The 14,959-nt window shown below is 39.5% G+C and overlaps 2 protein-coding genes across 2 annotated transcripts; both read right to left on the bottom strand.

Annotated features, from left to right (window-relative positions):
• Positions 1 to 1,568: 1,568 nt before the first annotated feature.
• LOC119898534 (epigen-like) lies at positions 1,569 to 4,186 on the bottom strand. Its single transcript, XM_038712674.1, has 5 exons — positions 3,781 to 4,186; positions 3,341 to 3,472; positions 2,857 to 2,977; positions 2,553 to 2,705; positions 1,569 to 1,984 (listed from the first exon to the last, which is right to left on the bottom strand). The coding sequence occupies exons 1-5, from the start codon at positions 3,812 to 3,814 to the stop codon at positions 1,930 to 1,932; spliced, it is 495 nt and encodes a 164-aa protein (XP_038568602.1). The 5' UTR covers positions 3,815 to 4,186; the 3' UTR covers positions 1,569 to 1,929.
• Positions 4,187 to 6,140: 1,954 nt separating this feature from the next.
• Positions 6,141 to 10,840, bottom strand: LOC119898533 (bifunctional methylenetetrahydrofolate dehydrogenase/cyclohydrolase, mitochondrial-like). The gene is made up of 4 exons (XM_038712673.1): positions 10,780 to 10,840; positions 10,070 to 10,162; positions 7,188 to 7,313; positions 6,141 to 6,596 (listed from the first exon to the last, which is right to left on the bottom strand). The coding sequence occupies exons 1-4, from the start codon at positions 10,838 to 10,840 to the stop codon at positions 6,481 to 6,483; spliced, it is 396 nt and encodes a 131-aa protein (XP_038568601.1). The 3' UTR covers positions 6,141 to 6,480.
• Between the last annotated feature and the right edge of the window lie 4,119 nt (positions 10,841 to 14,959).

Genomic DNA, 14,959 nt, shown 5'->3' with positions numbered 1-14,959 from the left:
ACTGATGGACAGCATAGGTGTCATTTACACTGGGGACTCTAGGGATATGTCCCCACCACTTTTTGAAATGATTTTGTTCCCATCACTTTTTTAAGCATAATTTGTTTAAAAAATGTTGTGAAATACAGCTTGCAGAAAAATAAAAAATGAAAACGCATTTAGAAAGGTTTATTTGAACATTAAGAAAACATGCAATGCAATTAAAATATAGAATAAACAAATGTGCATTGTCCAAAAAAAAGTAATTAAGCTGAAAACAAAAACAACAAGCTGCTGATTATATAATAATGACCCAAAAACGTGCATGCACCAATTAGTAAACTGTTTCTTTTTGGCCATGTTTTCCATTCTCTACCTCTGAACATGACAAAAGAGAAGGGAAGACTAAATCACGCCTACATATGAGTTGCCTCAGCCAGATGATATTACATGAGAAAAGTTTATCTACAGAAGAAACAGATCTGAAAGCAACACAGAATGCCTGAGAGCTGCACTGCATTAGATTGTATATTTATATATTTTGAAATGTCACATACTACCTAAATTTTGTGTTTCCTTTTACATAAATAAACATTTCACCAGAATGCAGGAATTGAAGTATTTAAAGATCACAATTTCCTCAGGTAGGTCCCCCCAGACCCCCGCTCATATATCTCGGCATTGATGATACCTACCTGATAATATCTCCTTTTTGTGAACCTTATATCGCGTATGGTGATGTCTCACGAGCTAAGTGTTTCTTCACACTCCTAATCTGAGCCCCTGTGTCCCCACCACTTGGACAGTAGATCCTTTACTTAATTTAAAGTCCAGAATCATTGTCAGCAAAAATATACTTACTACAAATATAGAAGTAGTTGTTATACAGCAGAATGGCTCAGAGTTGGATTATTATATTATATAAAAGGTTAAGATTATTGATTCAAAACATGTAAGAAGCATTTTATTATTGTAGATGGTCATGGGGGAGCTCATTTTAGTAACTGTATGTCGCATCAGCATATGCATTTAGGCCTACAGTATGTTTTGTTTGGAAAAATAGCTGAAAAATAAACGCAGCGCAGTAAAAAAAATGTAGTGGAGTAGAAGTATACAGCAGGATGAGTTACTTTCCACCACTGCAGATAGGTCTGGTTGTGATATTCCTTTAGGGCATGTAATGTAATAGGAACAGGTCTGTAATAACTCTTCATTCGTTAAGTATTTTAAAGACACCTTTTTATTTTGACATGATGCTGTACAGGCTCTTTAGACTGTTTTTTATACCATTTGTACATATTATTTATTTATAATAGAAAACATTCATTACATTTATTACAAAATATTAACGCTTTAAATAAATTAATTGATATATTACAATATGGGCAGTGCAGTGGTGTGGTGGTGCAGTGGTGTGGTGGTGCAGTGGTTAGCACTGTCGCCTCACAGAAAGAAGGTCGTGGGTTCCGTTCTTTCTGTGTGGAGTTTCCATGTTGTCTGCGTGGGTTCTCTCCAGGTGCTCCAGCTTCCTCCAAAGGCTAGGTTAATTGGTGACCCTCAATTGTCCTTAGGTGTGGTTGTCTGTCTATGTGTGGCCCTGCAATGGACTGGCGACCTGTCCAGGGTGTACCCCACTTTTTGCCTGATGTCAGCTGGGATTGGCTCCAGCCCCTCCTGTACAGGATAAGCGGTTGACGATGGATGGATGGATGATATATTACGATAGAAAGTCATATTTGTTCTCCCTCAATCTTTAAAGGCAATAAAGTGATTAATATCTGACCTTGTTCAACATCAAAAGGCAGATTAATCTTCTAGTCTCTTAATTGCTTTGTAAATCTGTGCTGTGGCTTATACAGTATGATAAAACATTATGGTTTATGTTTTTTCCACTGAGAGATAATACTGAAAGTGGTGACAATGATGATGACAAAGAGTTAGTTGTGGGGGTTACACCGACAACTCAGATGGTGCAGATTTTATCAGCGGTACCGATTTTTTACACCTGAAAAAAAATAAAAAGAAGAAGAATCCGAATTAGAACTTATTCACTTATTCTTGGTACCCATTCGAGACATTTTTAAGCATTGTTTTTCACACACAGTAAAATTACAAAAATGTGAACTTGTTTATTTTATAATTTAATCAAACAGTAAACTTAAACAACTGTAAACCAACAAAGAACTGAATCTTCATCATTTTGCTTGATGGTAGGAAGAAATCCCAGACAATATGCCATGACTTAAATGTGACTGCCTCACTTATCAGTCATTGAGAGACAAAGACAACATGTTCAGAGTCAGGAAGTTTTGAGGCTTTAAATTTATAATACTACATCTATGAAGATTCTTAGTCATCCAGGTTATAGATCTCCAAGGTGGGTTAAAATAAAGGGGAAACTGGACTTGACTGAAGATGCTCGAGGATGTCTTAGAGTATAGTCAACCATGTCCAATTGCCCTTGATTTTAATCCACCTCGGAGATCTATAGTACGACATTTCCCCATGCCCCTTCATGCCCTACTCCTTCATGCAAGTACAGCATTGTAAGGTGAAAGCCTGTAGATACTCACCTCTTACTGGCGAAGCAGTAAATTATGATGGCCAGGACAAAGAAGAGAATAACCACCCCAAAAATGATGCCAATCAGTTGCTCTAACTCGGGCAGAGTGTGAGAGCGTTCACTGAAGAACAGGCAGCGATGCCCGCTGTACGAAGACTTGCAACTGCAGACCAGAAAGAGAAATATGAGCATTCCAAAGGTGAACATGAACCAACATGTGAAGTGTTTTTACTGATCATAAGAAAAACATATTCAGGATACACAGGGAACCTATAGGCAAGGCTTTAACGTGTGTGTGCGCTTGTGCTCCTTACATGCAAAAAGGTTGGTCATTGTCTTGAGGGTACATGCACTCTCCACCATTTTCACAGTAGTTTACATGTTCACTTCCACATGATCTGTGTGAGCGCAGAACCATAGGTTCCTCCATACTGTCTGCAGAGAGAGAGAGAGAGCGAGAGAGAGAAGCTCCATCAATCACACAATTTTAACATAAAAATATGGGGGCCCATTTGTGCCTTTAAATAACTGACTAATTAATAAATTAAGTGATTATTTGATTAATTTAATAAAAACACACACACATATATATATACATATATATACACACATATATATACATATATAGACACACACACATATATATATGTATAGGTATCATTCATTTGCACAAGATGGATAATGTTTATCTTGTGCACACAAATTATTAACTTGTATACACAAGATAAACATTAGTCTATCAGCTAAATCAGAGATTAAACACCTTTCCATATTAAACTCTCCTCTGAAGACACTTACTGTTGTTGAGCTGCGTGCTCAGAGATGAGTTTGACAAAGCAGGCGCTGCTGTGGTCTGGAGGTTGTCAGTCAGCATTGCAGATTTTCCTACCGTGGTGAAGAGCAGAAGCATCGACAGTGCTGAGAAGAGGGCTGGGAAGAACAGAGAATATGAATTTAGATTATGTTATGTGAAAATTGTGATTTTTTTTGGTTTTGTGCTGCAAAACACATTGTTTTCTAGTCACTATCCTTGTTACAAATTATGTGATCCTGGCACCACTGTGATCACAAATCAGAGAAAACACTGGCTGTAACTTGGTATAGCATCATTCCTTTGTATACGTTTATGGAAAGGAGTATGTCACCAAAACACACACGTCAATAGATTTGCTGTATTCAAGGACAAAATGACTACCTCATTTTAAAATCTGACATCAAAGAGTAAACTAGAAACGTACCCTTCTCCAGGTATGTCTGTCTTTGTATAAACATCTTGTCTTCTGTCAGCGCGATGTCTGATGTTCTCAGCTCAACTCCAACTGCCTATGCGATGTGACCCTCAACCGGCTTTTGGTGAGCTTATATAGGGAGCTCCCAACCACTGAAAATGACGATCAATGAGCCAAGGCTTTTTGAAAAATGAGAAGCGTGTCCTTCCAAAAAATGTGTTTGCATTTGCACCGACGCTCTGCATGCAGAGGCAAGGCTTAGAGCTTGATGATGATGCTGGTGAGGGCATGTGATTACCCAGAGGCTCTTTAAATGTGGTTTCTTTCCCTGGAAGTCTCTGGATTCGCGCAATCCTTTGGCACACAGTTGGATAGTTCCACTCAAATGCTTTCTTTACAGTTTTAAGAATTTGCTTCATGGGTGTTGTGAAATCTGTAATTTCATCAGAGGGGTGATTACAGAAGGAAGGATTTTGACAACACAGGTAAAGAGAGGATGCATAGATAAGAAATATAGAGAAATACAGTGCTGTGAAAAAGTATTTTTCCCCTTCCTGATTTCTTCTATTGTTGCATATTTGTCACTTAATTGTGTTTTTCAATCAAGACTGAATTTAAGACAAAGATAACATGAGTAAACACAAAATTTTCATTTCATTTGATTTACTGAAGGAAAAAAAGTTATCAAACACCAAATGGCCTGTGTGAAAATTGTCCTCTTAGTTACTCATTCAACCAGTAAACCACACTGAATTGATAACCGGGTCCCTTTACATCCCAACAGTCATATATGGGGGTGGCAGGGGGATGCTTTGCTGCTTTAGGACAAGGACGACTTGCCATAATTGGCAGTCATGAATTTTGCTCTCTACCAGAAAGTTCTGAGGGATGATGTGCGGTCATTGGTCCATGATCTGAAGCCCAAGCACGACTGGAGAATGACACAAAAATGCGCAAAAAATTAATTGGTGAAAAGAAAATGTGCCTCCTGTTCACTTTCATTCTATGCGAGTGAATGGGCGAATAAAACATTTGCATGCAGTAACAAAGCATATTTACACAGAATCCAAGTGCACCTCTGAATGGTTCAAAATATATAAAATTAAGGTTTTGGAGTGGCCTAGTCAAAGTCCTGATTACCTGCCATACCCTGATTCATCTCCCCTGCACCTCGTTATCCCCTCTTCACTAGTGTTCTTGTGTTTGTCTGTCCCCCTTTGTTGTGCCAGTTTGTCGCGACTCCATGTAGTAAGCGTCCCAGCATTCTTTTGTATTTCCTAGTGACAGTCAAAGACCTTTTGTTCTGTGAACCTCAACTCTGCCTTTCGCCCTTTGATTTGGATACTTTTGCTGTTTAGACTGACTTCCTGTGGACCAAACTTTGCCTGTCAGACTTGCTTTTGAGTCCTTTCACAGCGATTGCAGTTGTGATAAGTTCTGCAAAGTTGGCCAATATTCCTCCACAGCAATGTGAAAGACTTATCTCCAGTTATCCCAAGTATTTGGTTGCAGTTGTTCCTGCTAAAGGTGGCATAACCAGTTACTAAGTTTATGTGGGCAATTACTTTTTCTCATGGGTGATATGCGTAGGTGATAACTCTTTTTCTTTCAATAAATAAAATTAAAATCCAAAACTGTATTTTGTGTTTATTCAAGTAAATATGCAAAAATATGAGAAATTAGGAAGGTGACAAATACAGTATGGCCTGTACCTGACAGAAGCTGTAAAGACAAAGTGAAGCATTTTTTTACTGGATGGCAGCCAAACCTGGGATTTCTCCAGTGATGCTGGCCAACATAGTTGAGTTGCCCTCCAGTTGTTATTTGGAAATCTCATTTTATGCAAGAACCACTTTCTAATACACCCAATATAAAGGGGTTATGAGCTGTAATTACCAGCTTTAATAATGGTTAATACATTATTTACTCTAATACTTTATAGATCAGTCATTAATAAGAATAAACTTTGGTTTGTCAGGTTGTGGGAAATCCTTGCTTACACGTAAATCATAAAATGAATTCCCATTCTCCTTTGATGAATTTTTCAAGTGATATGTGATGAATAACAGCAAATCTGTGTGAGATAAAATAAGCATGAATCAAAGTCCCATTTTCCAAGTAACCTATAATAGATCTACTAAACTACTAACAAACTACTAATACTAACTAACCACAGTCAAACTTGCTCAACAGCCATTAACAAGGACTTGTTAAGTGATCAAACAGTCCACTGGAGGGGTCTCCCTGAGGAATTAAAGAGAACTAAAATGTGACCTTTGTTGCTTGTTATACCCTTCTCACTACAGTTTCCGCTGTTGAATAAAGGCAAAATGCCAAAAGAGTCACCGGTAAATCAGAAAAATACATTGTAGTATTTGCACAGCATTGTTTTTTTATTTAATATTCCTTTTCCAGTGAATCTGGATGTTCAAAAATGAACCAAAATGACTTCAGTAGAAAAATATTAATCTAAATTCTTAAAAAGTGAACTCTGAAATAAATAACTTAAATAAATAAATGAACAAATTCAAAATATAAACAAAGTACATCATCAAGTAAGTTTCCCAGCAGATATGGAGTCTTTTTAAATAAACGTGTGTGTGCATAAACCTAAATTAAAGGATGCGTTTTGTGTGTGTGTGTGTGTGTGTGTGTGTGTGTATGCATATTTATATCATTCAACAAAGTGACCGGCTTTATTATGTGTGTTTAATGCATCAGTGCGTTTCTGGCAGCAGTCACAGTGTTCTTCATCAGCATGGCGACTGTCATCGGACCCACGCCTCCAGGAACAGGTGTGATGAAACCTGCTTTCTCCTTCACTCCTACAACAAGTCAAACAATTCACATGGAGTCAAGTCACTTTGAAGAACTAGAGCTATGACCGACAGATAATTATAAATCTATCTCTCTGTTTAGACTTGTATTTCTGTGGAACAACATTAAATACAGCAAACTACAGGACATTCAGAATTCAGAAATTTATTTGTCTGTGTTAATAAACTTGTAGTGTGTTAATCCTATTAGCACTGTGGTGAGAGCGGATATTTTCACAGACACAAAAAGCTACATTAAGGAAATCTAACATGATACACCAGTTTTGTAGAAATAAATTCATTTCTTTTATTTTTATGCGTTTATTTTGTTTATATATTAGACTAAATGAGCTAAGAGAGCCTGTGTAACGAATAGAACTCGCCGCTCGTAAACATCTCCCAGTTGAAACTGTGTGGGGGTAGGCCCGAGCTTTACTGTCAGACTATCGCCTCTTGAGGTACAAGTGGTATTACACTACAGGACATAATGTTTTAAACCTTTTTTTACTGAAAGCTGCAGCTTTGTTCACTTTATTCGCAACACAGTTTCACAGAAACGTTCCTTTCTGAAGAATTTCTAATAACTTTTTGATTATTTACCCTCAAAGTCCACGTCACCGATGAGTCTGAGTTTTCCAGTTTTCGGGTCCTGTATCCGGTTGATGCCTACGTCGATGACTGCTGCACCCTCTTTCACCATGTCTGCTGTAATCAGGCCAGGAACACCTGTGCACAGAAACCAAGGAGGGGTTTACAGTTACAGAAGATACTAATTTAAAGCTTTGTTAATTGTTCCGAGAAAAGATGTCCCCTCCCCCTCTGTTTGTGCATTGTGAGCATTATTCCTGGAGAACTACCTGGCCCCAAGTGTTGTGGTAACGTGATTAAACACAAATGAATTTAATGTGCACCTTGCGAGCTAAAGATCATCTGAAATTATTTAGATCTTTGAGATGAGACTTTGCCACAGGGTCCTTCTTCAACACAGCATCTCAAGACCAGGCAATAAAGCAGGACCTTGACAATGTGATTTAGTGCTGCAAATACCAAAGTTACAATTAATCAAACTGTTCGGCTGCTCATGCTGAACATGTTGACTCGACTCAGACAACCAGACATTAAAGTTCATCTGCAGACACTACATAACCCACAACCCACATCAGAATAGAGATAAACATTTCTGCTGGTTCCATAGAGTTCATATCAGCCACTGAATGGCTGAATGGAGAGTTTTCTTTTCCTATCTGTAGCGATGCTTTTCATCTCCTTTTAATCACTAGTAGAATACCATGACAATTACCACTTCGCTTCAGACTTAAAAGGCAGCATAGGAGAATAAGTTGATACCTCAGCCTCCTATGAAAACAGTTTTTGATAGTTGTACGCTGGGGTCCACATAATCATACAGCACAGTATAATTGATTTCCAAATGTCGGTGGATGAAAAGAAAATGAGATGCCCTAGACAGAGAGCTGCGTTTAGTCATCAGGGAAAGGCACTATAAACCGCCTTAGGCATATAAAGTTACTTTGGAGACTTTGGACTGATACTTCTGCCCCGCATTGTCTCACATTCCAGCTGCCACAGATCACTACTGTTTTTCAAAAAAGCTGTGACAGCAGAGTCACAGATAACTATACCGAAACTTCAGGCAAGATCACATCAAGTGAGGGCTAGTGAGCACTTTCACAATTGTTCTTGCATGTTACGTCATCATGCCACGTAATTCCCTCTGTTCAAAATAACGAAATGGCATCTGATGCTGGCTCACACATTTTAAACTCTCCAGTTAAACAATGTCCAGTTATTCAAAAGTGAATACAAAGATGAAAGATAAAGTTATTACTTAGACTGTGTGTAAGTTTCCATTTGATTGTGCAGTGACCAAGTGCATCAATATCTCTACAGTAGTTGTGCTTACAAAACAACAGACAAATTTAATGGACATTGCTGGGCTCCCTGTTAGAGAGTGTACAGACACTGCAACCTTGCGTGAAAATAAAAGAAATTAGTTTTTGAAACAAATCAAAAAGGCAACAATCTGATTCAAAAATAGTTTATATTTACTTAATCGACTCTATTCAAAATTGTTGTGTACTTGTCAGATTTTAACAGTAATACAATATTACAGATTAACTATATAAAACCCCAAACCAAGTACCGATAACATTATTGATCAATACAAATTGCAATAAAATGACTAGTTGATTAATTTATTAGTCATTCTCTCGATACACCCAGTGCAGTGAGCATGCATTGCCTCATTCTCTTGGCAGTGTGCTCGATGGCAAATGACAGTTTTAACTTGGAAAACAGTGATATGGGGCGCTGAATTTGATTATTTGGGAAAACCGGTGGACGCCGCCAGAGCAGAGTGTTTCTGGGGCTGATGTATTGGCCTGGCCGATCTGCTCGGAGCCTCACTGATTACTGTACAAAAACACACATAATTTAGAACTTCATTCACAGATTTTAGTGAAACTGGATCACATTTTATGGAATTTCCAAACAGACGGGCCTCTAGCTGCATGGCTAACTGAGCTAACTGACCTAACTAGCTAACAACAGCTACCATTAGCAGTAGTTAGCGGTTACTTTAGCAACAAGTAAAGCCATCTGTCTATCAAGAAACTAACTCACTTTCTTTCACAACCGAAAAGCACTTTCTCAAGTCCCAAAAACCTGAAGAGTAGTGCTGAGCAGAGCACACTTAGCTTTAGTGCTGCTCGAGAAAGTGCTACGAGCAGAATACTGAGACAGACTGAGCAGCTCTGCAGCAGATCACGAGCAGATGGCTGTATAAGGACACCACTGCCTAGCTGGCGTGAGCTAGGTAGGAAAGTAGAACAAAATGTTGGAAACCTAGTGTGAGAGCTTTTTATATACAGTCTATGTGTAAGAGCCATTTATGGGATTTTTGTGTTGGGTACGGTACTCTAGTGGGCCAGTAGGTGGCTCCTGTCTGTTTTGGGTCAAAGGTAATTTAAGTAGGAATCTTTGCACAGCTGACAGGTGTTGCTGGACGGAGGGGAGCACTTATAGTTTTTTGACCGCTTCGCTCTGGCACGCTACGAATGGCGGCTCCGTACAAGTGTTGTATGAAAATGTGTAACATTCAATGGATGGCAGTATGGATTATTGTATTTACCTGAAGACCATCATCGATGAACAATAAATATTCAAACAAAAGGGCAAGTGCAAACAACATTATATCGTATCACACTGGAGTGGGCTATGGTGGCTGGGAGAGCGCCTCAATTAGATGCCTGTCTATGCAACCCTCAGTGGCTTTAAGTGGGGACTTAGCCACTACACCTAGTATTCAGAGCAGTATGAAGCCTGACCTTTCTGCTCTGAGGGATTACTTTTGCATACGCTTACCTCTTTATTTGAAACTTTATCCACATTTAATATAAACATCCAATATTGTAACATTATATATACATGAGAGAAAATGGTGATGGTGTCTGGGGTGTAATTACCTGCAGCTGCAATAATGATGTCAGCCAGGCGGGTTATCTCCTTCAGTTGTTCCTTCGGTGTACATCTGTGGGCAATGGTCACCGTGGCATCACCTGAGAGGAAACAGGACATTGGGAGTCAATTCACAAAAGAAAAATCTCACCTACCTCAAGAAGTGATGAGCTCTGCACATTATTTAGGTTTTATGTGATACTGTTTTGAGATATCTGGTGCTTAAAACAGTCAAAAATTATATATCAAAAACTCAACAGAAATGTTACTCAGACTAGGGTTGGGCCGATAGAAGATGCCATCGTGCACCCCTGCCCCCCAGCAAAAAAATCTCACATTTTCACATTATACCATCCTGTGAAAGCAGGTTTTAATGCCCACGAACATTCTTATCATTGTTTTTAAGTAGCCTATGCTTTGCACCTGCCTCTGAATTCTCTTCTTCCCACACTCTGACACACTCACACATGTCAGGAAAACACCCTGGCTTGCCCCGCCTGTCTCTGTCTCTCTCGCCCCCCTCTGCTCCATTTTCACCATCAGTAGTATGTAACTCGTCTTTTTTCCGTATATTTCCTCCTGTGATCCGTTGTCACGGCAGCAGGTGAGCCGCACATCAGCTTATTAATGACGTAGCCAATCAAACAACTGAAATCAACATGTTCCCTACTGCTTTATCTGGTGCTCGCTTTAATAGTCTACCTTTTTTTTGTTTTACCGAGTGAAGTCTGCGCGAGAACACATGAGATGACTGCTGCCTCCTGCGCACCCGATGACATCGTCCATCCCGATGTTTCATTGTAGACATCGTCCGATGGAAATTTTGCAGATATTGCCCAACCCTAACTCAGACATTACTACAGTATGAAAGGTGTTAGAACTTGCTGTCCCTCTGCTGACACTTTATCCTGAAAAAAATTTCCTGAGCCTACCTTTCCTAAAATACAGACTGCCCCTGCTAACGTCATAACAAACTCTTGAAAATCATGAAATATAACATTTACTCGGGGGGAAAGAGCTGAGGCACCATATCACACAAAAAGTCTCATCCATCCATCCTCAACCGCTTATCTGGGGTTCGGGCTCGGGGGCAGCAGTTCCTCATGGATGACTTAGCTTCTCACCTCATCTCTAAGGGAGACATCAGCCACCCTCCTGAGAAAACCCATTTCGGCCGCTTGTACCCACAATTTATTTCTTTCGGTCATGACCCAGCCTTCATGACCATAGGTTAGGGTAGTAACGAAAATTGACCGGTATTGTTCCGGCTCTTTTCGTCACAACAGTGCGGTAGAGCGAATGCAATTCTGCCCCTGCTGCTCCGATTCTCCAGCCATCTCCCACTCCATTGTCCCCTCGTTCGCGAACAAGACCCGAGGTACTTGAACTCCCTCACTTGGGGTAAGGACTTATTCCCTACCCAGAGTGAGCACTTCATCGGTTTCCTGCTGAGAACCATGGCCTCAGATTTAGAGGTGCTGATCCCCATTCAAGCGGCTTCACACTCAGCTGCGAACAGATCCAGTGAGTGCTGAAGGTTACGGACCGATTGATGCTAAGAGGACCACATCATCTGCAAAAAGCAGCGATGAGATCCACAGCCCACCGAACCGCAACCCAACCCCCCGCCTCGATACCCTGTTCATGAATATCACAAACAGGATTGGTGACAAAGAGCAGCCCTGGCGGAACAAGGGAACAATCACCCTGGTTTGCTCCTCCTTGGGCTAGTCATCCAAGATATCCCCTCCATATCCAAAGCTTTCAGCATTTCTGCTGGAATGAAGCTAATTGGGCTGCCATTTTGAATTTTCAGCTGCTACTTCATTTACTGCCCTTTACTGTTTTAAAGTGCCGGGACCAAGCAGCTATTTATTTAAAACAAAACATTGAAATTATAATTTAGGTTATTATTATAATAATGTAACATTTAAACCTTTTAGAACATGTTGCATCTTGATAATTTGCTATAACTGCATTTTTTTCATACAGGTGTTCCTGGCCTGCCACTGTTTTCATTTTCACAATTATTGACAAGAAAGTTAATCCAATCTTACTGTTTTTATTTGTTTTTGTTTTATTTCATTTATCTGTCTGCCTCTTCTAAGGAGGTTTCAGTGACTGATTGATCACACTTAGTTCACTCAGCAGTAAATAGTCAGAGAAGTGTTCCGTAGTGTATAAAAGAAAAGTCAGTCAGAGTTTTTACAAGCTTGTAAAAGTAGAAGCAAGCAGCTTTTGTTCAAAGTATGTAATTTGTTAGTGCTGCGAGCAAAACAAAATTCCACCCCGATTGAACTGAGTTGACATGAACAAGTTTCAGATGAGGATTTCTCACAACCACATAAAATCTAGAGAACCTGCATAGCTCAATAGAACTATGGACTAGCCAAAGATAAGAAAAAGAGAAATGATTATATATATAATTTGTGTGCACACACTCTAAATATTTTTTATTATAGCCTGTCTATTATAATTGTGTTAACTATGTTAGACTTGAGCCTGAAATTCTCTTCAAAACTTCAAAACAGTGCTGCATCCTCCAGCACACTTTGTGGCAGGTGGTGGTGGGGTAATGACAGTGCCAGCAGGAGTACAGGTGTGAGATTGCAGTGGGAGGGCATCTATAGGAAGCTGAGAAAGAGTTGGAAATCAAAGGAAAGGCAAGTCGCAGCACATCAAGCCTAAAGGTCACATACCTAAAGGAGCGTGTGTATGAAAGAGAGAAAAAAACCTGACCCAAATTTTCATAAAATTGGACTAGGTGCTTGTTTTTAGCTTCATGGCTTATGTTGGTGCACTTTTGACATCCTTGTATTTCAAGGAATAGTAATGCACAAAATTCTACTTCGGCTATGTTAAAATACAAGTTCTACATCTTTTAAGATGTATCTGGGTCTGACATGCTTTCACTTGCTTAGTTTCCAGGTCAATAAAACACACAATGGAAGGTTATCTAAGTAAACTTGGTGTGTTGACAGTTGGCTTTGCAAATAATAGCAAAATACCCCTGGATGCTCTGTGTGTACAAGCTTATAAGCTTTAACAGTTCAAGCCTAAGGTTTTTAAACATCTAAAAGAAAGGGTTTGTTTGGGTTAAGGATTTTCTTTTACGTTCCTTTAAATCCTAAAATACAATTGATTTTAAAGTCCCTTTACTTAATTACAAAGCCTAAAATAATCTAGCACCTTAATATATATCAGCAGCTGCCTTATAATTTATGTCAAGAACAAGAGATTTTCGGAAGAATTCTCAGCCTGTTCTGCTGCCTTTCTTTGACAAGTTCCTAAAGTGGAAATCTGGTGAGGCTGCTTTCTGTTTTTATGGCACCCTCTCCTTGGATCTTAGAACAGCAAACTCCTCCTGCTGGCATGTTTTAAAAGATGTTATAGACAAATCTATTTACTTGGCTTTTAATTTGGGTTGACTTTGCTGGTATAATTTATTTTTATGTGTGTTTGTTTCTTCTATTGCCTTTGCTATTTATTATTGGTATTTCAATTAACCTATTGTTATTCTGATCTTGTTTTGTTAAAACACAAAAGAAGTTATTTATTACATTCACTAGTCTATGTGAAGCCTGAGAAGGGCAGATCAATAGTTTTCCAACAATCTCTTCCTTTTTATTCTCTGACAGACGTGTTGTGGTAACTCAAAGGGTGTTCTGGTTTGTTATAATGTTGAATGGCATGTATCAGAAGCATTAATTCAATTCAATTCAATTGATTTGGCAATTGCGCCAAATCACAACAACAGTTATCTCACAGCGCTTTTCATAAAAGAGCAGTCTCCAGACCATACTCTCATACTCATATGATGCTATTTACAGAAGCCCAACAGTTCCCACCAAGAGCAAGCACTAGGCGACAGAGGCAAGGAAAAACTTCCTTTTAAGAGGCAGAAACCTCGAGCAGAACCATGGCTCAGGGTGGGCGGCCATCTGCCTCGACCGGTTGGGGTGAAGGAGGGGGGGGGGGGGGGGGGGAGAGAGAGAGGAGAGAGAGGGCAGGAGAGGAACAGAGAGAAAAAGAGAGGGATGGAAGGAGAGAGAGGGAGGGAGGCAGCCTACACAATAACACAAGAGGTACAGACAGTAAAGGTGATGTTGCTATAGACTAAATGGAAAATGCTACAGTTATTTAGTAGTGTAATGATAACAATCGTAATGTTAATGATTACATTACATTACATACTCAATCTGGATAAGACCACTACAATTTCACCAGCAAAGCAACCCATGACACAGCCCTCTTAGTGATGGACAGCGGGGGACAGCTATGTTTCAGTCAAATTACCTTTATGTCCGATGAAGGTGCAAAGATCACTTTTAGGTGACGACCTTCCAAAAGATTATAACACCCAGCACTTTAATCCATCCACATTTCATATTCTGTATTCTTAAAGGAATAGATTTAGAAACAGCTAGCCTGGCAGCACAGTAACAAAATCTCCTCACCAGCACCTTTAGAGCTGGCTTATTAACAAGTTATGTAGTTGATTTGTTATAGTGATATACTTTTAACAGGTCAAACATATCTTGTTGCTTCATCTAAACAGAAAATTCCACACAATGCCTTTCCAAATCCTCTCCCTTCTTCCTACACCCTTATAAGGACATTTGATCTATCTGTAGGCGGTGCACAATGCCAAAAGTCTCAGCCTGTTTGAACTTTTCATTCACACTCCCTGTTTTTTTTCCCCCCTTTAAACTCTTCCGGCAGGATGTGCATCAGCATTTAACGCCTGATTAAAAGAGTGAGCAGCAGCTAGTCCCGACAAAAGCTTTAACCATCAAATATCTTTCAGGGAAAGCCAAGATGGTGCAAGGTAATTGGCCAATATCAGCAGCACAGCAATTATATACAATTCTGACTCATCTGAAACACACAGACACACA

This window comes from Micropterus salmoides, unplaced genomic scaffold (assembly GCF_014851395.1).
Source record: "Micropterus salmoides isolate LMB-PRFRI ecotype aquatic unplaced genomic scaffold, ASM1485139v1 Ms_hic_scaffold_1194, whole genome shotgun sequence".
Taxonomy (NCBI): Eukaryota; Metazoa; Chordata; class Actinopteri; order Centrarchiformes; family Centrarchidae; genus Micropterus; species Micropterus salmoides.
The sequence above is the reverse complement of the archived record's forward strand: the minus strand, read 5'-3'. Positions and strand labels throughout refer to the sequence as shown.